The following is a 25,886-nucleotide window of genomic DNA, read 5'->3' on the forward strand; positions in this document are numbered from 1 at the left end:
TAGCATATAGCATCCCTGTTGGTCAGAATTGTTCTTGAGAAGCTAGTTCATAGGCATCTAACTTATGGATAGTAACCTTTGTCCCTGGAACCAATCTCTGATATAGTCAGCTGGGGACAGTCAGTCACAGAGCCTATGGTTAAGGCCTGAGACTGCCTTATGCAAAGGAGGACTATAGACTTAGGTTTGTCCTGTCCAGTTCAAAGTCGTTTAGGTAAACACTGTTAACTGATCACGTCTTAATTCCCACTGATTTAGATCCATAATTCTCACACAGCAGCAACTGGACCCACCAACCCCTATCCCAAGGGAGAAGCCAAAAGATAAATATGGTATATCATTCTCTAGTGTCACATTTACTTTGATTTTAGGTATGAAAGATTCAAATTTTTGTTGTCTTAAAGGGTTTTGAATTTTAGGGGCGCCTGGGTGGCACAACGGTTAAGCATCTGCCTTTGGCTCAGGGCGTGATCCCGGCGTTCTGGGATCGAGCCCCACATCAGGCTCCTCTGCTGTGAGCCTGCTTCTTCCTCTCCCACTCCCCCTGCTTGTGTTCCCTCTCTCGCTGGCTGTCTCTATTTCTGTCGAATAAATAAATAAAATCTTTAAAAAAATAAATAAATAAATAAAGGGTTTTGAATTTTAAAACAGTTTTTAAAAAATCATAGGTATAAGTAGGATATAAAATTTTTTTGAATTTTAAAGATAAAAGGCTTCAAGAAAATGTATGCTTATTCTCAGTGACTTTGGCCTATAGTTACAAATGCTTTGGAGGTCAGTTCAGGTCCCAGATTAGCCATGACTTCACACATGGTTTGAGTAGAGTCAGCCTAGAAGTCCAGCCATTGTGGGGGGTCAGAAGGGGGGACCTATGATAAAGGGGTGGGAGTCGGTGAGGACATTGAATACCAAACTGGGTTCATGGCCTGATTTTAAGTGGCTTAAAGTGATGAAGCAGTTTCAGAATATGCTTGATGACCCAGCCTGGGGTGAATCTGGTTTTGTGCCAATATCTTCCAAACAAGCTATAATTTCATCAGCTTCCTGGTAGTTAAACGTTTGCCTAAATCTGGTCACTTTACCATATAACTATATAAAATGTGATACATACATACATTTTTTTAAATTGTTACCAGGTGTTTCCTAGGCTCCTTGGGCTTAAGATATAAAAATAAGCCCACACTATCTTTTTAATACATAACACACTTTGAAAACCATATTTTTCCAGTCTTGTTTTCTTTTTTCTTTTTTTTTTTTTTAAAGATTTTATTTATTTATTTGACACAGAGAGAGACAGCCAGCGAGAGAGGGAACACAAGCAGGGAGAGTGGGAGAGGAAGAAGCAGGCTCCTAGCAGAGGAGCCTGATGTGAGACTCGATCCCAGAATGCTGGGATCACGCCCTGAGCCGAAGGCAGATGCTTAACGACTGCGCCACCCAGGCGCCCCAACCAGTCTTGTTTTCTTATATAGACTATTTGATATTATTAAAGGAATTATAAATTTTTTGTATGATAATAGTATTAAAACACCATTTTTAAAGAGTCTTTTTTTTTTTTAGATAATTGTATATTCACATGCAGTTATAAAAAATAATAGAGATCCCTTGTATACTTTACCCAGTTTCTCCCAGTGGTAACATTTTCAAAACTATAAATAATATTTCATCTATTGATACAACTTACCAGTCTTATTCAGATTTCCCTAGTTTCACTTGTTCTCATTTGTGTGTATGTTAAGTTCTATATAGTTTCAGGACGTGTAGGTTTGTGTATCGACCACCACAGTCAAGATACTGAATAGTTTAACACCACAGGGATCCCTCCATCTATAACCACACTAGTCATCTACCTCCTCCTCCCACCCCTTATCTTGTTCCTCATCCCTGGAAACCACTAATCTGCCCTTCATTTCTAAAATGTTATATATATGGAATCATATAGTATGTGGTCTTTTGGGATTGGCTTCCTTAATTCAACATAATTTCCTAAAGAGTCATTCGATTTGTTTTGCATATCAATTTTTTTTTTTTATTGCTGAATAGTGTTCCATGGTTTATACATACCACAGTTTGTTTGACCATTCCTGTCAAAAAACATCTGGGCTGATTCCACTTTGGGGCTTTTAAAAATAAATAAATGCTATAAATATTCATGCGTAGGTTTTTATGTGAGCATAAATTTTCATTTCTTTGGATAAATGCCTAGGAGTGCAGTTGCTGGGTTGTATGGTAACTATATGTTTAATTTTGTAAAGAAACTATCAAACTGTTTTCCAGAATGGCTATACCATTTTACATTCTCACCAAAGATTTGGTATTGTCACTTTTATTTTAGCCACTCTGATAGCTGTGTAGAGATATCTCATTATGTTTTTTCCGTTTTTCTAATGGTAAGCATATGAAAAGATGTTCATCATTATTTACCATCTGTATATATTCTTTGGTGAAATACCTATGGATAATTTTTGCTCATTTTCTATTTTTTTTAACTATTGAGTTGAAAATTCTTTATTATTCTAGAAGTTTTATAGTTTTACATTTTACACTTAAGTTTGTAATCCACTTTGAATTAAGATCTGTATAAAGTGTGTGGTTTAGGTCAACTTTTTTTTTTTTTTTTTTTTTTTGGCCTGTGGAGGTCTAATTGCTAGTACTGTTTGTCGAAGAGGCTATCTTTCCTCCACTAAATTGATTTTGTACCTTTGTGAAAAATCGTTTGAACATATATGTGTGGGTCTGTTTCTGGGGTTCTCTGTTCAGTTCTCTGTCTACCAGTACCACACTCTTGATAACTGTGTTATACAGTGAGCCTTAACATCGGGTAGAAGAATTCCTCCCACTTTCTTTCTTTCTTATCAAGATTATTTACCTGTTCTAGGGCCTGTGGCTTTCCATATAAATTTTAGTATAAACTTACAGATTTTCTGCAGAAAATCCTCTGGGATTTCAATAGGAACTGCCTTAAGAGTCTTCATCTCTTAAAGATACATATTGTAAATACATATGGAAGAAACTATGTCATCTTTAGGATTTGCTCAAAAATAATTTGGGATGGGTAAGAGTAGGTGAATGAAACTAGAGATAGGTGAAACAAGATTGGCCATAATTTTTTAAGATAATAGTAAATAGTGTATCATTATATAATCTTTTCTCCTTTTGTATATGTTTCACCTTTTCCATAATAAAGATTTTTTTAACTGCCTCATAATAAAAGGAATGTTTTTTAAGCTTAAACTACAGTATCTGCTGAAATTTAACTCTACTTTAACAAGGTCTGAATTTAATATTCTATTTCTAGGTCATTGTTATTTATCAATCCCTTTTGGAGGGTTTTATATGGTCAGTTTCTAGAAAAGGAATCAGTGTTTAGCCACATTGCACCAGGCTTATAAACAGTGGACATAACTGATACTTTGTTTCATATTCTAGGCACTGCCGAGAAAGACCTGGAAAGTGCTAAACTTGTACAGATTTTACACAGACTGCTAGCAGATGAAAGAAGTGCTCCTGAAATCAAATATAATTCCATGGTCCTGATTTGTGCTCTCATGGGATCTGGTAAGCATTTCTTCTAAAATTTGAGGTCTATCAATATATGGTTGACATTAAATATAGAATAGTAGTAAATGGTGGCTTTGGGTTTTAAAAGCATTAGAATTAGATTATGGAGGATATAGGATTACTTTTACTTGAAAATATTCCCAAAAGATTCTCACTATGATAATAAAAGTATCAGGGGGCACCTGGGAGGGCTCAGTCAGTTGAGTGTCCGACTCTTGATTTCAGCTCAGGTCATGATCTTCAGGTCATGAGATCGAGCCCTGCATCAGGCTCCATGCTTAGCGGAGAGTCTGCTTGAGATTCTCTCTCTCTTTCTAAAATAAAACTAAAAAAATCTTAAAAAGAATATCATATAGCAAATAGGTAAAAAACAATGTTAAAAAATTAATAACTAAGTTTCATCAACTCTAAAATATTTCCTATAAAGAATAATTTCTGAATTTGTGTATCATGATATTAGCTAAGGAATTTGTTCAAGAAATCACTGGCATATTTCGGTATATGTTCCATGGATACTGAAAAGAATGTGTATTCTATTGTTATTGAGTGAAGTGTTCTTGAAATGTCACTCAGATCCTTTTGGTTGTTGGTAGTGGAATTGAGTTTGCTATATTCTTAGCAAATAGAATATATTGATATTCTAATTGTTTTGTCAGTTGTTGAGAAGGGTATTGAAGTCTCCAACAATAATGGTGGATTTGTCCGTTTCTCCTTTTAGTTCTGTAAGTTTTTGCTTCACATATTTTGCAGCTCTTTTGGTAGATATATATAGCTTTTGGATTGCTTTTGTCTTCCTGGTGGATTGACTTTTCTATCATTATGTTCCTCTCTGTTCTGGTAACTTTTTTTCCTCTGAAATCTTTATCTGATATTAATATAGCTGCTTCTACTTTCTTTTGAATAGCATTCTTGGGATCTTTTCCCACCCTTTTAGTCTCAATCTGCTTTATCATTATACTTGATGTGTAGATAGCACCTTGTTATGTCATGTGCTTTAATCCACTCTGTCAGTCTCTTAATTGGTGTATTTAGACCATTTACATTTAATGTAATGACTGATTTTATGGCTTAAGTCTGCAGGTTTTTTTATTTTCTGTTTTTCGTTCCTGACTTATTTTTTTTGAGCATTTATTCCTATTACCCTCCCTCATTTATAATGTCCTCAGATATTTTCTCTATATACATTTAGAACCATATTAGACATCTACAATTTTTGTTTTCAGCCATCTAACATAATTCAGAAAACTCAAAAGAAGGAAAGTCTGTTGTATTTATCTACAACTTTGCTATATGTAGTGTTCTTCCTTCCTGATGTTCCAAGATTCCTTTTTTTAAACATTCCCTTTCTATTTAGAGAACTTACTTTAGCCACTCTTTTGGGTTGGGTCTGCTAGTGACAAATTGTTTTCTGTTATTTTAGAATATCTTGGCTTCCCCTTCATTTGTGAAAAATGTTTTCTCTGGGTATACAATTCTGGGTTGACAGTACTTTTTCTTTCAGCACTTGAAAAATGTGCCATTTTCTTCTGGCCTCCATGGTTTCTTAAGAGAAATCCACAGTCTTCCAATTCTTTTTTTTCCCCTCTTGGTGTCATTTCAAGATTTTTTGGGTCTTTAATTTTTAAGCTTGACTGTGTCATGGCATGGATTTCTTTGGGTTTATCCTGTTTCAAGTTTGCTCACCTTCTTGAGTAGGTGGGCTTATGTCTTCTGCTAAATTTGGAAAGTTTTTTTTAACCATATTTCTTCATGTACTTTTTCAGTCCCACCCCGTTTCTCCTCCTTTCAGGTCTCTAATGGCACAAATGTGAGCTCTTTAGTTATATCCCTCAGGCTCCTGAGGTTTTGTTCATTTTTTCCCAGGTTATCTCCTCTCTTGTTCAAATCAGGTAATTTCTATTGTTCTGTCTTAAAGTTCATTGATTTCTTCTGTCCCCTCCATTCTGCTGTTGAGCCTATCCACTGACTATAGTTTTGAGTTCTAAAATTCCCATTTGCTGCTTCTTTATGTCTTCTGTTTCCTGGCTGAGACTGTTATTGAGGCATTTTTTAATGTAAAATATACATAAAATTTACCATTATAACCATTTTTAAATGTACAGTTCAGTGGCAGAGTAGTACATTCACACTGCAGTACAACCATCACCCTATTTCCCCCTCAAACTGAAACTCAGTACTCTTTAAAAAAATAACTCCCCAATCACCCATCCCCCCATCTTTTGGCAACCATCATTCTATCTTCTGTCTCTATGAATTTGACTACTCTAGGTACCTCATATAAGTGGAATCATATAATATTCTTTTTTGTGTGGCTTATTTCACTTACCATAAGGTCTCCAGGGCTCACCCATATAGTAGCCTGTGTCAGAATTTCATTCCTTCTTAAGGCTGAATAATGCCCCACTGTATGTATATTATCACATTTTGTTTATCCATTCATCCATCAATGGATATTTGGCTTATTTTCACCTTTGGATTATTGTAAATAAATAATGCCACTATGAAAATAACGGGTACACAAGTATTTTTTTTAGTTCCTGCTTTTGGTCATTTTGGGTATATACACAGAAGTGGAATTGCTGGATCATACAGTAATGGCTACGTTTAATTTTTTGAGGAATCACCATTCTGTTTTCCATACAGTACACCATATTACATTCCTACCAGCAATATACATGGATTCCAATTTCTCTACATCCTAACATTTGTTATTTTTTTTCCTATAATAGCCATCCTAATGGGTATAAAGTGGTATCTTACTATGCTTTTGATTTGCATTTCCGTAATGATTAGTGATGTAGGGGATCTTTTCATGTGTTCATTGCCCATTTGTATATCTCCTTTGGGGAATGTCTATTCAAGTCCTTTGCCCATTTTTTAATCAGGTTATTTTGTTGTTGAGTTGAAAGTGTTCCTTATATTTTGGGGATATTAATCCCTTATTGGATATATGATTTACATATATTTTCTCCTATTCTGTGGGTTGCCTTTTCAATCTATTGATAGTAACCTTTGGTATACAGAAGTTTCTAATTTTGATGAAGTCCCATGTATCTGTTTTTCCTTTTGTTATCTGTGTTTTTGATGCATATCCAAGATATAAGTCTAAATCCAATGTCATTAAGTTTTTCCTTTATATTTTAAGGTTCTTATAGTTTTAGCTCTTTAATTTTTATACATAAGGGCTTATGGCTCTCCAGTTTTACCAACACCATTTGTTGAAAAAACTGTTCTTCCCTTTTTGAATGGTCTTGACATCTTTGTCAAAAATATTTTGACTGTATATATGAGGGTTTATTTCTGGGCTGTTTTATTCTGTTGATCTATAGATCTGTCTTTATTTCAGCTACACATTGTTTTGATTATTATAGTTTTAGAGTAGGTTTTGAAATTAGAAAGTGTGAGACCAACTTTGTTGTCTTTTGAGGTTTTGACTGTTCAGAGTCTTTTGAGATTCCATCTGAATTTTAGGATGCCTTTTTCTGTTTCTACTAAAAACATTTCTACTTTTAGACCTCACAGTCTTATTAAAGTAAATATATCAATTTGAGGAATGTTGATTGCATTAAACTTATTAGATATCAGTCTTCTCATATAGCAGTCTCCAAGTCTTAAGAGGCTTGTATTTTCCTGTAATTGAGGTTGAAGAGAGCAAGCAAGCCAGAAAGAGGAAGATCGGATACCTAAAAGTGAAGCCTATTGTCACAGAAATTTGTTGAAGGGATATGAAGTATAACCTTTTTCATTTGCCACAGAATTAATTTGAAACAGATCTAAGATTTTTTTGTAAGTTATCGAACTTCATATTTGAACTGATGATAGGGTCAAGGGGTATATAACTGAAACTTGAGATCACATAATGAGCTGTGTTTCATTATAACTCCTTAAACTTAGATTGTAGAAATTGACATTTATCTATATATAAATATGACAAAGTTCCTCTGATTTATTATAACACATCTCTAACAAAAACCTTTCTAGGCTACTGCTGTGTCCAACACTTGTCTTTAAAAGTGTCCTAGCATTTCTAGGCTGCTACGGTTTTTCCAGAATTGTTCCTAGTTTTGTAACTTTGGATCATCCAAATAAACATTTTGGGTATATGTACTGGATAGATTGTATATAAAGATTAGAACATTTTAACAGAAGCATATCTGTTATCTTGTTTTTTTGTCTTCCAGAATCTCTACACAAGGAAGTACAGGATTTGGCCTTTTTAGATGTTGTATCCAAACTTCGCAGTCATGAAAACAAAAGTGTTGCCCAACAGGCCTCTCTCACAGAGCAGAGACTTACTGTGGACAGCTGAGAACAGCCCCTCCCTGATACATGGCATTATCCCACCGCTGATTTCCCCTTTGTCCTCCATCCAGCTGCCTCTTCTGCTTCATTTTCTTCCATATCACTTGTGCATGCGTGTAATGTTCCAGTACCAATTGAAGAACTGCTGTAGGTACCTGCCCAATAAGACTTATAAACCCATAGTTAGTGTGAACATAAATTTGTCAAAAAGAAGTCTCCCCCCATAACTGTTCTCTTGTATTCCTGTTGCTTGAGCTACATTAAGTAGAATGTGCATGTTGTAGTCCTATGATGATGTAAACTTGGTACTACATAATGACTTGCTCCTCACACTTGGTAAACTACATAATAATGTACTGGTAAATTAGAAACAAACAAGAATGCAGCAGGATCTGTCTAGCTTATTAAGGATGGAACTGAATAGTAAAAAAATAGCTCCATTTTTTTGGTGCTTGGGAAGCACAGTGACCAAAAAACTGTATGGCTGCTCATTCATTAGTCTTACCTACTAATGTCAAACCCATGGTACCTAGAGTGAAATAAAATCCAATGCTCTCACTCTTTACCCTATGGTTTCTCCTTCTTCCTAAGTAGACTCCTGAAACTGCCACAGACTTGGCAAGATTTCCCTGAGGTTTTTTAATTTCATATTTAATTGGCTGTCATCATTGAAGCTTAACATTGAAATCATTAGTGTTTTTCAGCATGAAACTAAGGGGTTGAAGAATGTGTGTTACACTAAGTAACATCTTTTTGGGGGTTTTTTTGGCCTGTATTTTAGAATCTATGTACATTTTGACATCAGCATTGTCCAGCACTTGTCTTTAAAAAAGTTCACTTGGCATTTGTTTTCAACTGAGGAAATTGAGTATAGCTCATTGGAGGGTGGGGTTGTTGGGTTTTTGTGTTTTTTTTCTTTTGGCTGTTTTTCATCATTCAGCTTGAAAGCAAGAAGTTTCCTCTGTCATAGTCCTTTTAAATCTTATATTAGAACTAGCAGGACATAGGAAAAAAGATTAAGAAACTAGAACTAACAGGACATAGGAAAAAAGATTAAGAAGTTTGTGTATACTAAAGAAAGGATGCAGGTTATAAAAGCCATAGTAGCCAGTCCAGTTCATTCTGCAGATGGTCTCATACCAGTAGCTGTTAGAGTTTCCCACCTCCACTTGCCATAGAGAACTGCAATAGATCTTAAAGCTACCAGAAAAGGTGACAATGCCAAGACTCCAGAGATGACAAGACCCTCTTGGCAAAACACAGTGTACTCTTCACTGCCACTACCACCACCAAATGGGTTTTTAGAAACACAATCTTTGTAAATTAAAAGATCCCTGTGACCTACATATCTTGTCCCCATGCACAAGTTTACTGGCTGAAAGGTATAATGGGCTCCAATATGGAAGGACTGCAGGACAGTAAAATGGGCTGCCTGGGGTGACAGGAGCTCTTTCCTTTCCAGTGGGAGATGCTGCACATATCTGTGGGGTGATTGAAGTTGGAGTTTTGACTCTGAAACAGCTATAATTCAAGAAAATTAAAACCTCAGTGGAGGTGAAGAAACTTTGCTCCCTTTGATGTCCAGGAAAGGGACTATTACTGTGAGTGCTTATGCTACACTTACTGGAAGGGTGGTCTTGTTTATTGTCTTCTGGGCTGGATAGTGGACTATATTTTATTATAGGTTTTGAAAAACATCTGTAATGTTGAATAGGCTGTCCATATTAATAACTAAATAAATAAATAGTATATCAAACTGTAATGGCATCATTTGGTTTGTTTGTATATTTTCTATTTCCAGCTCCTAGAACAGTGATTGCTCATTGTTGGTGCTATTTGTTGATGAATTCCCACTTTTATAAACTTCCAGAGTCCCTAAACTAATCCTAGATTGATAGAGAAATGAAATTTAGATATTTGTCTGATTTCAGAGAATTTTTTTTTATAGGATTGGTCCCTATTGAAAATCATCATATAGAAAACCTCAGAACAGAGGTATCCAAAAATTAAAGATTTCAGAGAAGCCATCGTCTGGGCCAGCTACTAGCAATCAATGGATATAGCTAGGAATTCCCACCTCCAACAAAACAAAGTACACTTCTAATCACCACTTTTTTTTTTCCGCAGAGAGACCAGAAGGCTATGCCCTTAGGATGACAGAGGTCCACCAAGCTAGGTGATCTCCTGTTCTGCCATGGCGGGAGGTGGGAGTCTACAGACAATACTAAATATCCTACTACTTGATCTGAGTTCTAGAGGCCACCTTTAAATTAGTTTGCTACCCACTAAGAATGCCTTCTGAGGGAGAGAATGGGAGGAACTGTTCAGCATAGCTGTAATTATCAGTATGTGTCAGGGTTAGAACATACCTGACAACCAAAAAAGGCCAAGAATTAGAAGGAAGATGTCTCAGTGAAATGCACTAAAATGTATTCCCTCCCTTCTGGGAAGGAAGCCCATTCAGTCCTTGGGATCTTGCTAACCACGGTGCTCAGAGCAAAACTGACTAAATGCTGGCCCATAATCCAGTGTTTTCAACTTGATAAAACACAGTTTGTGTATATCATCTGATAACCATAGAAATGTAGACAAAATTTTTTAGTTCTAAAATGATTTTGTCTTAGATGGAACAAAATGCATTTCTTAGATATAAAACCATTTGTGTACGAAGTGTTCTGAGAAACGCTGCATGTGAAAATTTTAAAAAGAAATGCTCTTTGGTATCATTAGAAAACTTATCACCTAATTCTGCTGAATACAAGTGATGAAGATATCTATTACTTAGGTAAGTATTCCGCCTTTGTATTCAGCTGTTACTAGAATCAGTAAGCTTTAAAGTCTTCACTCTAGGAAACCAAATATCTGAATTACACAAGTGTCTGTTAAAGAGCACTGAGTGATATTTGGGATGAAGCTTCATAGCTATAACCAGGAAAATTGAGGGTTATTTTCTTCACAGATGCGCTCTCTTAATTTACATACATACAATAATTATATGCCATGTAGCTTCATAGATAGATGTTTTATAGGTATGTCTGACAAATGTGAAAACTTAAGTGCGATTAGTGAAAAGAGTAAGGTCTTTAAATACTGTGTGATCTGTAGTCACATTCTGGTTCTGTTACGTACTGGCTGTGTGACCATCACTGAGTTATTTAACCTCTCTGGCCTGTTTTCTTACCAGTGTGATGAGTTTAATAATACCTGCTTCCCAGATTTTTTGTGGTAACTGAAACTTCTAGAGGTTGAAGGTAAGATTGGATGGAATTGTGATACCTGTGACATCTTATGGCCTATCCCTCTTCCCCTTGGAGGGTCCCAGCTAAAGCAACTCAAAGAACAGCCAAATGGGAGATACTGTCTACAGTTTGAGGAGCACCCAGATATTCTAGTGCAGAATGCATAACCCCTTGCTTCCTCCCCCTGAAACTGTGGTGGCCAGGTCTGCAAAGTAGGCCTTGGATGTAGGTCCCCACTACAGGACTTACCTCTTCCTGTTCTGACCTCTCTCTAAAGTAGGAATAACAGTAGTAGTGCAATAATCTTAGCTTTTATTAATACTAAGTCAGTATATATAAAGCTGTAATACTATGAGTTTTCCTCACTATAAAAACAAAACAATCCCTCTTCCCGTTTTCAATACTGCCCAACTTATCAGTGTGTATGTATATATATCTTTTTTTTAAAATACATACCTGTTCACGTATGTCTTTTTCTTAAATATAAATGCTGTGTGTTTTGCATGAAAGGTTTTGGTATCTGTGCTCTGAATCCTGATAGAATCCACTTGTGATGGCCTATTTATCATTATGCTTCTTGACTAGACAGGCAGAGTCCCTTTATGTTGGAGGTTTCCAAGGGTAAGCTGTTCCTTCTATGTCATGAATGGTCAGCTACAGTTTTTGAAGGAAAAAAGTGAGCCTTGCATGGAATTTATGCTTTTTAAATTTAACTAATTTCTTATTCTTTCCTTCTTAGTGGACTTTTTAAAATTCATTATTTATTTCCTTATTCTCACTTTGTTTCTTCCTAGAAAACAAACAAACCAAAACTTTTTGCCAAAATTTTTTAGCTATCAACTCATTCTAATCTAACAACATTTCAAAAATGGACAGTACATACACCTATTGGTAATACTAGATAAATAGAAACTTAGTATGCTGACAATTTATATACTGATGTCAGTGGTTCTCCTGACATTTGTTCTCTCAGTCCCCGATGTCACATTTATCCAAAGAGAGATGTAGAGCCTCCCACTTACTGAGCAAAATGGAGGATCTGGGTGATGTCATGAGCAGTGTGTCCTGTTCTCACAAGCGAACGTCACTGTCGCTTACTCTAGTCCCCAGCATTATCAAGGCAGCTTTCAAGGAGTAAAGACTGGAGCAAGCAAGGTGGCTAGAGCATGGAAATGGGGGCTTAAGGGAGCCTTGATCTCACCTTCACCCCTGACCTCAGAACACGTTCTTACAACTTGTCCGTGGCTCAGAGATCTGCGGTTTCGCTCGCAGGCTGTGTGCAATTTTATTTTATTCTGTTCAGCCCAGTGGAGTTAAAACCACATTCAGGTGGTATGTGGAACTTAGTAGTTTTTTGTTGGTGTTGGTCACATGTAGAGAGAATTTTCTGTTTCAGGATTAGGTTTTCAGAAATTTAGCTAAATTTGTTTATCTTCATAAAGGAAGTATAAAGCCTAATCCTGTCATACTTTGAAACCTGTTAGTTACAGATTTGGTATTTTGTTTTTAAAGGAAATAATTTTAAAGATCTTTGTTAGATCTCTGTTCAAATCAAATTTTAAAAAAGCCTTAATACATACTTCTAGTATACGAGCTTTAAATGTAACAATAGATCTTTTAAAAATATATGTAATCTATTTTCACATATAATTGAGAGACATTACTTACTATTGCAGTAGTTACTTTGTTATTTATTGATTCCCAGGAATCCTGAAGAATCTTGAAGGAAAGAAACTCTGGCTGTACCTTCAGATTACTGTCAAAAATAAATTCCTCTGTGAATGCTCACTTTGAATTTTATAACCATATCTACTTTAAAATAGGCCTTCCTTCTACCAAAATAGTGTTTTTGTTGGTTGGCTTTTAAGGGACTGCCATATAAATAGAGCCAAGCCTGTAGGGAAGCGGGCTTCATCCCCGCCCTCACAGAGTCCATGCACTCAGATGAAAAACCCCTTCTCCTTTTAGGACATTTCACAGAACTCTTCCAAGGTCAGCATCACCTCATCACCAGGACCAGAGAAAGCGAGCTTTTGACCTTGTCTTCTCTTCAGGGATATTCTGTTCAGCTTCTTGGTCCTCCGTCCCATCCCCATGTCTAGCATAGGCACATCAGATGAATACCTATAATTACACAGAACTTACGAAGGAGCTAAAGGTTGACGTATACTCTAAGATACTATAAATGCATGTAGGTTGCAACCCAACACCCGAAGATAAACAGCTGCCCTGATCAGGGTGAATAATGGGGAGGAAATATTAACCAGAGTAACTTTGATTTCAGACCCATCTCTGAAGGAATCCAAAATCGTCCCTAATTTCAACTGGGGCCAACTATCAGTATAGAATTCCTTTACCCAGCTTCCCTTTTTTTAAGGTTCAGGAATGCAACTCATTCCCCCAGCATGCCTTTCCTACAATAACTTCCTTTTTCTTGCAGGTAAGGAAAGTAAGGGAGGAGGTATTAATGACTCATATTCCACTCTTAACCCACATCACTCAACCCCCAGTGTCCAGAGGTTAGAGGAAATGACACAGCAGAGTGGCCATCGAGCTTCATCATATCACATACAAATCTACGTGTTAAATCCTCGCTTCCCCTGCTCCTGCCTCTTGCCCTCTTGTTCCCCTGTCAGGGCAACTGTGAGATGCAGTGCCTTCCCCTGAACCATGAGAAGTGGGAACAAGGGTGCACTGGCCTAAGAAAAGCATCTGAGGAAAAGTGTTACCCGTACAGGAATGACTATAACCAGGTTTGACAGTCCCTTACTCTCTAAAATGCAGGCTTTGTTAAACCTGGGACCGATGTCTGATACAGGGTTTCGGAATGAGGTTCCGGCACGCTGTCCCACAGCAAGCGCCGTGCGTGTGCAGACAGCACAGTTCAAGTGTTCTGCCACATGTAGCTACAGCCTCTCCTTCCCACGGGCATAGTAAGCCTTTGTTCACATTACTAAGAACTCTCTTTCACAAACCTCATTTCAATGACTGCATATTCTTCAATTATATTAGATGTACCATAATTTATTTAACCATTTTCCCACATTTGGGCACTTAAGACATATTTTGATTTTTGAAAAACCAAATGCTAAGTCATGAGCATTTGCAGATGCTAGACTAGTTCCTAAAACTTACCTGACCTGGCAGTCCTTCTACTTTCTGCCTCTGATTCCCCTCACTTTCTTTTTCAGAGGTCCTTGTCAATTGTTCAGTGAGCCTCTTTGCCCCCTGATTCCACTTGTCCTTTCATCACCTCCTGGACACTCTTTGCTCCTGCCAAGCCCTCCCTAATCTCCGAAGGGGACCCGCCGCACAGGGGAAGAGGGGCCACACGAGTGGAGTGGGAGCACCTCCCTCATCCAGGCATTAAGTCAGTTGTACCCACTTGCCACTGACCACCACCCCCTTACCAAATGTATCCGAGTGGGCCTTCTACAAAGAGGCGGCACAGAACTCACCTTCAAGCACCCGCTGGAGCTGGCATTTAGCTAATTGGAGTCTAATTGCCTCTTAGCACTGTCATCAACCGCTACCAGCACTTTGGCACCTCTTACCAAGTCTGTGAACCACCACTCTGATTTGTTCCAAGCTGATCAACACTCCCCAGACACCACTCACATGGAGAGGGAAGAAAGGGGTGGAGAGCCTCTTCCTCCACAAGAATCCTCATTTAACACTCCTTGGGATTCTATAACCTGGCTACCCATTTCTTCCTGTAGACCAGAGAGGGCAAACTTTGTTTCACATGGAATTTTGAAGAAAAAGAAAGGGGTGGGGGGAATGAGCAGTTTAAACATTTAAAATTTGGATGATTTTGCATTAAAATCTATTTCTGATTTTTTTTGTTAATGGGGAGATCTGAAAACCAGGGACTCTCTATTCCAGGTGAACAGCCCTTTCGATAGGGTGTGCATCTGGAGCCTGTGAAAGTCCCCACCTGGCTCCCCTGCCCTGTTTCCCCATAACTCCATAGCCCCTGGACGTCCATGTGTCTGTGAGCCTGTGGCGCCCTCATGTGCAGGCTGTCTGCTTCTGGAACAGGAGAACAGGCAATGAATTTTTAGGGGGAAAGAAGCAGAATGACAGGAAAAGCCATGTCTAATGGAGCTCCCAATATATGACTCAAGGGCATTTTTATGACCTGTGCAAACTTGCATTGTTTTTATTTCCTCAAAGACTTGACGTTTTCAGGGCTAGCAACAGCTGCAGTCTAGACAAGCATTAGACACCTGGAAATACAGCTACAAGCCACACCCAAGCGTGCACCCATTCTGTCCTGCGAACAGGAGGGAGCCAGTGCTGACCTTCCTGTGCCCTCACCGGGCTGGCAGCGCACTGTGGTGACTGCAGAAATTGACAAGTCCCTTCTTAGCTGGGTCAGAAATGCATCCCGTCTCCTGAAGACAAAATTGTCCTAACCATCCCCTTTATCCCATGAGTCAGGGGCTTTTATGCAATAGGGGGACACTGCTAACCCCAAAAGAGAAGTACCTGCTCCTACATGTTTCCTTGACATCATATACCAAAGGGGAGTATGTTCCCCAGATGCCCCCCCCAAGGGCCAGATAATTCTCTGATTCAAACCACCGAGCATCGCACAGACTGAGCTAAGGTATGGCACAGACAGGAACGGTTGTAAACCTTGTTTTCTCTAGAGGTTTCGTCAACCCAGCACCAAAAATACGCCAGAGCTTCCCACATCTCTGCCAGACTGGAAGGTGAAGAGACTATCAGTAAGAGACCCAAACAAACAAAATGTCTTCGGTTTCTGAGAAACTGAGGCAGAGCATGGAAAAGAGGAAGAAGAAATCAGTTGCCACTTGGGACACAGACATGGTTCAAATGTGTACAAAGCCAGGACACATAGGAACAGTGGGCCTGGGCGAGGATCAGACTGGTAGAACCAATTAAGGAAAAAAAAAAGAGAAAAAAAAAATTTTTTTTAAAGACACTTTTATCTTTTAAATAGATATTGTGAGTTATCTACCCAGGATCCAGCTTCTCATTCCTTTTTAACAGAACTCCCTTTTTGTTCAGAGGGACACTGTGCCAAGTTTAAGACACTCCAGTTTCCCAGCTCTCTAAGCTTCACCTTCTCCTTCCTTTTCCCTGCCTCAAATGATATGGGCTCCCCAAGTACAGCAGCCCTCTTGCAACCATGAGGTACAAACGTGAGGACGAAGGCCCGAACACCGAGGACAACGGAGCAGAAAGGGGCAAAGAGCCTCAATCCTCGGTAGCACCGGTGAACTGGAGAGGCAGCCCTGTACGGAGGACTCTCAGTCATACATGAGACACACACCTGCTGTTTCAACCCCCAGAGCAAGGTTTTCTGTTATTTGGAGCAGAATGAAATTTTGATTAGCAAGGCGAATCATTAAAGCATCAAAACCTCTGAGGACAACTTGTTCTGCTCCTAAGCCACAGCTAGAGAACTCATTAACACAAAGGACAAAGGACTGAAACAACGGGGGCTACCAGCTTTCACTCTCAAAGTTCAGAAAACCTCCAAACAGCCTGACTTGCTGATGTAGCAGCTTTCCTCACTACACAAGACTTTACTGAGCTCTTACTGCATACATCAGGCACCATGCTGGGGTAGAATGAGAAGACAGATATGGTCCACCAGGGGAGAAGGTGAAAACAGTAATCTATTACTGTAAGCAAACAAGTCAGTGTGGTAACCGCATAAACAGTTACAGGGGTCTGCAGGGAGAGGACACTGAGCATCCCACAACAGGATCCATACGAAAGGCTGGAGGCAAGAGATATGGTGGGAAAGAGAAAACCAGAATGGTGGGCGAGGGGGTCTTGGACATTTTAATTTTTTATTATGTCATGGAAAACCAAAGATGGTTTTGTCTTTTTATTTTTTTAAGACTTTTTGGGAGAGGGAGGTGACGAGGGAGATTTTTTTTTTTTTTTAAGATTTTTTACTTATCTGTCAGAGAGCGAGCACAAGCAGGGGGAGCAGCGGGCTCCCCGCTGAGTAAGGAGCCCCATGTGGGACTCGATCCCAGCATCCTGGGATCATGACCTGAGCCGAAGGCAGATGCTTATCCAACTGAGCCACCCAGACACCCCGAGGGAGAAGGGAATCTTGAGCAGACTCTGTGCTGAGTGCGGAGCCCATCACAGGGCTCGATCTCAGGACCCTGAGATCACTACCTGAGCCGAAACCAAGAGTTGGACGCTTAACCTACTGTACCACCCAGGTCCCCTGAAAGCCTAAAGTTTTTAAATAGAAGATTGGACTATCTGCTTTATGTTTTGTTGTAGAACGAGAACTATTGTTAATTGGACACACACACACACCAGCAGGAAGATTAGTAGGTAATCGTGGTTAAGTTCCTAACGTGGGGAGACAATTCTCCACGGGCAGCTCATGTTGCCATACTCCTGTGAAGAAGAGTCTTACACAGCCGTGTAAGACGGAGATAATTCCTCCCCGGGGTGAGGGGGGTGGTCAAAGTTTGGCCACGATTGCTTGCAGGCCGCTTTATAAGATCAGGGCTTTCCCAAGTGTTCCTTGGTTGAAGCACAAACCTGCTATGCAAGTAGTCACTATCCCTGCGGGCCCAGGGGCTGGAGAAACTTACAGCCCGCAGAGCAGTGAGTAATCAAAACCCTGTGTCTCAGGACCCTCACGCCTCCTCTCCGTGGCGGTGAAACAGCAGGCTAACTTGCTACCCCACCAGGAGGGGAAAGCTCCAGAGTCTTCATAGTTTACGCTTAAACTGGGACTAGATGGACAGAAAAGGGTGGAGTTTGGAAGCAAAGATGATTCTGAAGCGTCTGACTTGGGGACAGTGCAGAAGACGGTGATGATGTTAGTTAACAGAGAGGAAGAACAAAGGAGAAGCAGGTGCCTGTAAGAGAGCAGTGAGTGAGCTGGCTTTGATGCACTGGGTTGGAGGTGCTTAAGGCACCTTGAGGACACATCCAGTGGCAGATCCTTATTCCAGCTAAGCCTTGGCTACAGGAGATGTTCCATAGACAGCTGAGTCCCTCGGCCTGCAGTGTGCCGTTTAGCGCTTCCTAAATACACACATTGCGGTGTTGCATCAGGGTCCCCAAGAGACACCAAAAATACCCCATTAAAAAAAAAAAGGGGTGTACCTTACCTAAAACTTAGGGAATTAAATCTCTGGATCTGGAGCCTGGGCATCTCAATTTTTAAAGCTCCAAAAGTGATAAAAGTGATTCTTATCTGCAGCTAGAGTGGAAAAGCATTGGTCTTTTAAAACCAAGGGCAATCAAGCTTTCCTTCAAGTCCTCGGAGAGCGCTGGACCTGGCCAACTAAGGGGTCATCATCCTATCCAAACCGGTGGCCATTTACTGCATCAATAACCCAGGATCAGTTTACAACCTTCATCGTTTTTTGAGGCCACTTAAGTTCTGACCCTGGGACCAATTATCACTCGCCACGTAAACCACTGTACTCAGAGCAAGCAGACTTCGGAGCTGTTCCACTCCACATATGGTCTGAGGTAGGTATCCACCAGAATGGCCCGACACCTTTCTGCCGCCACCCTAAACTACCTGGAATAATCTTGACACGTCTTCTGGTGATATCACCTGGATATCTTCAGGTTTGCTCAGTCTTACAACCCCAGATACAGCCACTGTCCACAGCATTCTGTCCCCCATCACCCTCACGGAAAGCTGAGAGATCAGGAGCCTTTAGCTCCTGGAGAAGGCAAAGGGAGAGACTGCAGCCATGATAAACGCACAGCCTTTCTCTTCAACTTTCCATGTGAGGACCCCTGACTTTCTCTTGTCTAGGAAAGGGTGGTTTCACTCCCCCCACCCAGGACACCTGAAGGATAGCCATCTAGTCCAGCACAAATACTCTGTTTGAACCTAAACAAACCCATGAGGATCTCAGTTTCATCTGGCAATCCCACAAGAGTTTTCCTCAGTTTAACATTAATCCCCCTTCCTAGCAACACAGCTATTTCAAAAAATGGTTGGTTCCGAAATCCTTCAAGCCTGGATGAAAATTCATTAGCAAAATAATTTCTCCCAAGGCTTGATCCTCACCCATATCTGCCTTACCTATTCGGTGCTTAAGTAGGATTGGAGGGTTGGGGGAGAGGAGGGGCCCTGGGAGGGTTGAACACAGGCCTGAGCTCATCCAGAGTTGTCTGGAACTTGTCAGGGTCAGTTCATCTGTGAAAAAACCATCGTACAGGAAAGTAGAGATCTATTTTACAGAATAAAAGTCCATCCTTGAGGTGAGCATATACTCTCTACCCAGAAACAAAGTTATTTTCATCGTCTATTGACATGCTCAAAAAAGCAGCCTCATGAGTATCTAGGTGCTTGAGACCTAGAAGTTAACAATACAGGCCAATTGCATGGAAAAAAGACAATGTTCAAAGGCGTTCAAGTGTTAAGAGTTCTTCAAAGGAGAGTGTTATGGAGCAGGTCTTCGTGGAGCAGAGAGAGGGTCCCCGAATTCTGACAGAACCTCCCGAGAAAGCCATTTTTTTAGGTGAGGTCTAGGACACACATAGAGTTTGGGGAAGAAGAGCAGTGGAACCCCTCTCATCCCAATGGTGTAGGGACCACTACCTCCATCTTATACAGGAAGGCACTGAAGGTGGGAGAGAGGTAGTGTGGCTAAGGTCCCCCATGGGCGGTGGCCGAGCTCTAAGCGGCACATACACAGTCTGTGACCTTCTTATGTTACCACAAATGGGTTTCCTTTTTTCTAAAAGCAACCTGAGGAGTTTTCACTGTGTATAGATTGCACAGTATTAAAAAGACAATGGGCCCCAAAATAGAGACACCAAACCAAGACTTAATTAACAGTTTTGGTTTCTCCAAGAAATGAAATCTTAAACCAGTCAACCGGGAATTACCTGATCACACGAGTGAGTTAATGTGCCTGACAGACCCGTGCCATCCCCTAAAGCAAAGTGACCTGCCCACAACCAATCCACTTTTCACTAGTATAACCTCCTTGTTCCCACTCTCTTCTGCCAATAGAAGTCTTTCCTTTTGTACAGCAACTCAGAGCTCCTTTCTATGTGCTAGAAAGATGCTGCCGATTCTTCAACCTGAATCATTGAATAAAGTCAATAAGATCTTAAAATTTATTCAGTTGACTTTTGTTTTTGATTTTTGTTGTTTTTTGACTTTTGTTGTTTCGGTCTTAGCCAGTGACCAGCCTCCCATCCACAGCGAATGAGTCATGAAGGCATATGTTCCAATGCCCAGTTGGACTCCAGCTCTTTCCATGACAGAGTCCAGAAAGGAATCGGCATCTCATAAAGGCTTTGCCTCTGAGTGGAATGAGTAAGCCCTGACTCTTCCTATCCATTTTAATACTCTCTCTTCCCTCTCTCGCCCTAAAATTGAGTACCAACAATTAATATACATGAGGCTCAAAATACACGTGTCGAGAGCCAGCATTAGCAATTGTTCAAGGAAGCAGAGTAACGAAAGCATTAGAAGTTAAATTAGGACTTGAAGCCAGAGTCCTGGGATGGTCTTTCCTCAAGGCATGACGTACCCGTGCGGGCCACTGTCTCACCCTGAGCAGGTGGGGGGGGAGGGCAGCGCCGCCCTGCGCTCGGGACATCTCAGTGGCAAGTACCTCCATCACAACAGATCTGGGTGGCGAGGTAACTGGCATTCTAGTATTTTATTAAGGTAACATGACTGCTAATCTGGAAGAGATAAAAAGACCTAGTTTTCTTCTTTTGATTTTGGTGCAAATCCTGACAAATTAATATTTTTCATCTGAAAATTTAAATGTGAATGATAAGGTATTGACTGTGCATAGCTTTAAATAAGGCTTAACTGTGGGTGCCACAAATTAGATGTGTTCAATCCTTCGATACAGCCCTTCCCCTATTAGGAGTCTATTGATGTGCGAAGCATAAGAAAGGCATAAGGGAGTTGATTCCAACTTCATTTAGTTGGGAAGATCCTAACTTTCCAGGACCGATGGCTGGTTGGTTATAGTTTATCTATACCAGCATTTCTCAAACTTTCTGGCCTCAGGATCCTTTAATACTTAAAAATGGTTGAGGCCCCAAGTAACTCTTTCTTCTGTGGGTTATTTCTATGTAAAAGGGAGAAATATTTAAAACACAAAAATACTAACTAGACACTCCATGAATCGTCAGAGTGAGGGCATCATCACGCACGCAGTCTCTGACAATGTCCACTGTGCACTCAGGAAGGATAATAAAAAAGGAAATGTCTAAGTATTATTATGAAATAATGTTGACGTGACGGATTCTTTGAGAGGGTCTTGGGAACCCCCAAAAGTGCCTGGACTTTTGCTTTCGTATTGCCTATTTTGAGGACCCCTGATCTATACAAGAGAATACTATGTGACCATAAAAATGTTTATTGTCTAAAATATTCACTGATCATGAAAATACTCTATTTTGAAAAAAGCAGATTATAAGACAGCATAAACAGTATTAAACAATTTAAAACAAAAGAGTCATGGAAAGACATACACTGATTTGTAGGTCTATATGAGTATAGACCTCTAGTTGTTAAAAATATAAAATGTATGCAAATACATAAAAATATAAAAAATAAAAATATGTTTTTCTGTTTTCCTGCATTTCCTACATTGAGCAGATTTTTCTTTTGTAACCAGCGTAAGATGTATTTAACAAATATACACATATTGCGTATTTACTATCACCCTGCATTTTCCTTCCCAGACCTGAAAATTTCAACTTGGTAGCTTCAGGAAAAGTGTCCTCGAGAAATGTCAATGATAAGGCGTGAATTTTGCACTGCTGTAAATAGGGCCTACCTGTTGATTGTCTTTGCCTCTCAAAGTGTGGTTTACAGATGACAGCAGTGTCATCTGGGACCTGCAGGAGAAACCCTGATAGTGTGGTAGGAATGACCTGGGAGCTTAAAAATGGGGAGTGGGGAAGGGCTGCAGGGTGATGTTTGGGGTTGGTTTCTTGTTTGGGTTTGATGTCGTCTGATGTTCCCAGGTGATTCTAGTGTGCGTCTACTGCTGAGAGCTACTGCTCTCTGGCTTCCACCTTAAAAAGAACAAGACTGTCACCTCCAACCTCCACCTGTTTCAAGGCAATGCCCCCCCCGCCCAGCTGCAACACGTTGGTGCTTACCCTGCCAGCTCGCGGGCCATAGAAATCTCACAGGCACAGTGGAACTGGACAGAGGAAACAGCTGGCTTCCAAAACAAGGAGGAAGTAAGGTACTTGCTGCCGTCCTGCTGAGCTCTAAGGCCATTTGATCTATAAAGTTTCAGTGACTTCATAGGAGGGCATGGGTGTCGTGGCTGTTACTTTATTGGCTTTCCACAAAATACTCAGATAATTCTGGCCGATTTGTGAAATGATTTTTTAAGTATTCTCATCAAAAGCCAGAGTTTTGTACCTGTAGACACTATCCAGCTTTACCAAAAATCCTCCTCCTCATGCAGACACCTCTTCATTCCAGAAGGAGGTGGCAATCACCTCAGTTACCAACGCCCCCCATTCGGCACTGGCCAGGGACCCGGCCACAGTTCCAGGACTCTGTGTGCTTGACTTTCTCACTGCTCATCAGCACTTTTCCGCACTCCTGGGGCCTCCCCACCTCCCCAGCAGCACTCACCTTCTTTCCTCCTGCCCTGGACTGGCTTCCTCTGCCCTGGCTAGGGCCCCGGTCAAGCCTGTCTTCCTCCTTGACGCCTCCTTCCACTGCCCTGGGTTCGCCATCTGGGCCAGCACCACCTTGGAAGATAGCAGTTTAAAACTCAGGACAAAGTCTAAATTTTCCACACGGGTGGGGTTTTTCTCTCCTCCAGTTTACGTTTCCTCAAAAACATATGCACAGTGCTTACGGCACTGTGCCTGGAACATAGTAAACTTGGAGTAAATGTCACCTGTCACTTCAAGGGCTGGAGGACGCATTCCCCCGGCACCATGTTAGAGCAGGGTGTCGAGGAACCAGTGGGCTGATTCAGCCACAAAGCAACAAGAGTTAAAGAAAGCACACATCATGGAAATATAGCTATTTTATTTGTAAGGCTTTAATCGCCCTAACAAGTTACATTTAAGGTCATTTACTTAAATACAGACTGCAGGCCCACCATTTTCAATCATAATAAAGCATTCCGTGTGTTAAGATGTCCCACGAAACACGCTGAGATTTTTTTTTTTTTTTTTTTTTTTTAGATTTTTTTTATTTATTTATTTGACAGAGATAGAGACAGCTAGCGAGAGAGGGAACACAAGCAGGGGGAGTGGGAGAGGAAGAAGCAGGCTCATAGAGGAGGAGCCTGACATGGGGCTCGAACCCGGAACGCCGGGATCACGCCCTGAGCCGAAGGCAGACGCTTTAACCGCTGTGCCACCCAGGCGCCCCAGCGCTGAGACTATTTTTAAGAGCTTAGAGCAGACAGAGCGCAGCCCGTGCCGTGTTCAGGAGCGTCCATTGAAAGCGCGGGGAGCTCTGCCCAGGGCACATACACGCGAGGGTCCTACCGCCGAGAAGCCAACTACGGACCTCGGAGCGGTGCTCCACGTCCACCCTGAAAGCCAGGGTTTGACTGACCAGGCAAACTCTGTGCTTGTTTCCTGGAGCTGCAGTAACAAAGTAGCACAAAGCAGTGGCTTGAGCCACAGAAATGGTCTCACAACTCCGGAGTGTAAAAAGTCCAAAGGCGGGGGCAGGATGAAGGTGCGGGCAGGTCTGGTTCCTTCTGGAGGCTCTGAGGGAGAATCCGGTCCATGCCTCCCCGCTAGCTTCTGGCGGCTTCCTGGCAGTCTTCGGCGTTCCCCGTTCACACGGCGTTCTTCCTCTGTGTGCATCCAAGTCCAAATTTCCCCCTTTTATAAGACCCATCCTACCTGTAGCAGGACCTCGTCTTAACTAATGACCTCTGCCACAGCTCTGCTTCCAGAGAAGGTCACACTCTGCTGTACTGGGATAAGGACTTCAACATATGACTTTTTGGAAGACGGTTCAACCCATAACAAACTCCTCCAACACCAGTTACAGTGGGTGATCCAGGCCACCCCAACACCCTCGCAATCTTCTGTAAAATCGAAGCTGTGGATTCTCAGATCAAAGCAAACCCCAGGTGATCCACACGGGCGCTTGTAGAGAAAATACCAGGAAGGCCGTACGCTTCGGGAGAACCGCCCGCCTGGCAGAAGAGCAGTTTTAGACAGCCACCGCCGCTTCTACAAACTGCGTCTGAGTCTTGGCAGGAAGGCAGGGCCCAGCTCTGACCGGCTGCCCCAGAGCCCCGGGAAGGCCCAGCAGCAAGGTCAGGACATAGATGGTAAAGGGAGCGAAACACCCTGCTCTCTCACTTTCCGAAACAAGCGAGGTCATTTCCAGGAGCGTGGAAAGGGAATAAAGGACTTGCCCCCCCAACGCACACAAACTACAGCCGTATAACCCTCAAGTTTCTCCAGAGCACAAGTACCTCTGAACAGTGATTTCATTCCCGCAGTAACTATCCCCACTCCAGTCATTTTACATGGTCACCACTAGGGGGCAGGCCACTAAAACGTTCCTGTCAAACCATTTGCTCTGCAAAAGCTAAAGACTTGAAGCTAAGCTCCAGATTGAAAAGGCAGCCTTCTCCCACCTACAGCGCAATTACACAACCCATGAAAAGCAACAACATGGGACACACTATCTTGCTTGCATGCTGATTTCTTTTTGGGCTATATTTACGGTGTGAAAGCCATACAGTAACCTGCTCTTCCTCTAGCTTGAGAAGTAAAGGAGTAAATTGCACCGGCCAGCACAGGTGGCAAGCAGTTTGGTTTGGGTTCATGGACAGCAGGAGTGGACTAACTCGGGCATCCTGTCCCGGGTGCGAAACTTAAAAGAGAACTACTCAGCATGAACAATCCAAAGGAAGCTGTATATAATTCCCCAAATTCAAGAAGTCCTAAAAATGAGGACTTTTGTAATTTTATAAACACTACCTTTGTCACAAACATCTCCAAAAAAGAGAGAAGGCAAAGGTAAGACTAAAGATGGCTTTGGTCCTTGTTCAGAGTTTGGCTTCTCTCCTCTGCCCCCCACCCCTGCCCAGATACATATGCCTTATCTGTTGTCTTATATTTTATCATGTCACCAGAAGGCCAGAAATAGTACGTTTCCAGGCCAACCCTGCATGTTCCTTCTCAAAGACGAGGCTCCTCACTGCTGAGAGGGCAGCACCTGGAAGCAGCCCCGTGACCTCCCTGGAGAGAGCTGGCCTTGAACCCCCACTGACCAGTGTTTATGGAGAGGTTTCCAGTTCTCCCTTGGAGGTCTAAACAGGATTTCCCCAGAGAAAGAGGGCTTCACCGAATAAATGACAAAGCGAGCTGCGGAGGGCCAGCCAGGTCACGGGGCTCCGGCTCCTCATTGTTCAGTCCCCCGGCTTCCCAGGGCTCCTGTCCAAGCAAGCCGGAAACCGACAGAGACGGACCCCACGGAAGGGCAGAGCTGCCCCACTCCTGCCCCCCCCCCCAACGGGCCATGAATGAGAAAACATTCTGCACAATGAGAAAAGGCCAAGAGACACTTTTCAGAATCCCCTGAGAGAAGGATGACTGGGACCTGTAGCAGGAAGAAGGCCGACGGGAAACAAAAAGGTTTATTCCTCGGGAGAAGAAAGGACGGAGAAAAAAGTAAATGGACTTCTCTTTTAAGTGCTTCATGATGCAAAATTCTGCTTCAATTCCTGTGATCATTTTTAAAAACCGTATTAGGTATTTTTAAATCGTGGAAGCAATGGTGTTTGTTGTAACTAAACAATAGAGATAAAGAGAAACTTAATA

General features: G+C 41.3%; 1 protein-coding gene across 8 annotated transcripts in view; it reads left to right on the top strand.

Annotated features, from left to right (window-relative positions):
• RAP1GDS1 (Rap1 GTPase-GDP dissociation stimulator 1) overlaps positions 1 to 9,625 on the top strand; it is a 146,731-nt gene extending 137,106 nt beyond the window's left edge. For all 8 annotated transcript variants that reach the window (XM_026509688.4, XM_026509686.4, XM_026509685.4 and 5 more), the window contains 2 exons: positions 3,430 to 3,558; positions 7,743 to 9,625. In XM_026509688.4, coding sequence (XP_026365473.1) covers positions 3,430 to 3,558; positions 7,743 to 7,870 — 257 coding nt within the window. In that variant the 3' untranslated portion in view covers positions 7,871 to 9,625. The remainder of the gene's footprint in view (positions 1 to 3,429; positions 3,559 to 7,742) is intronic.
• The last annotated feature ends 16,261 nt before the right edge of the window (positions 9,626 to 25,886 follow it).

Source organism: Ursus arctos, unplaced genomic scaffold, assembly GCF_023065955.2.
Source record: "Ursus arctos isolate Adak ecotype North America unplaced genomic scaffold, UrsArc2.0 scaffold_9, whole genome shotgun sequence".
Lineage (NCBI taxonomy): Eukaryota > Metazoa > Chordata > Mammalia > Carnivora > Ursidae > Ursus > Ursus arctos.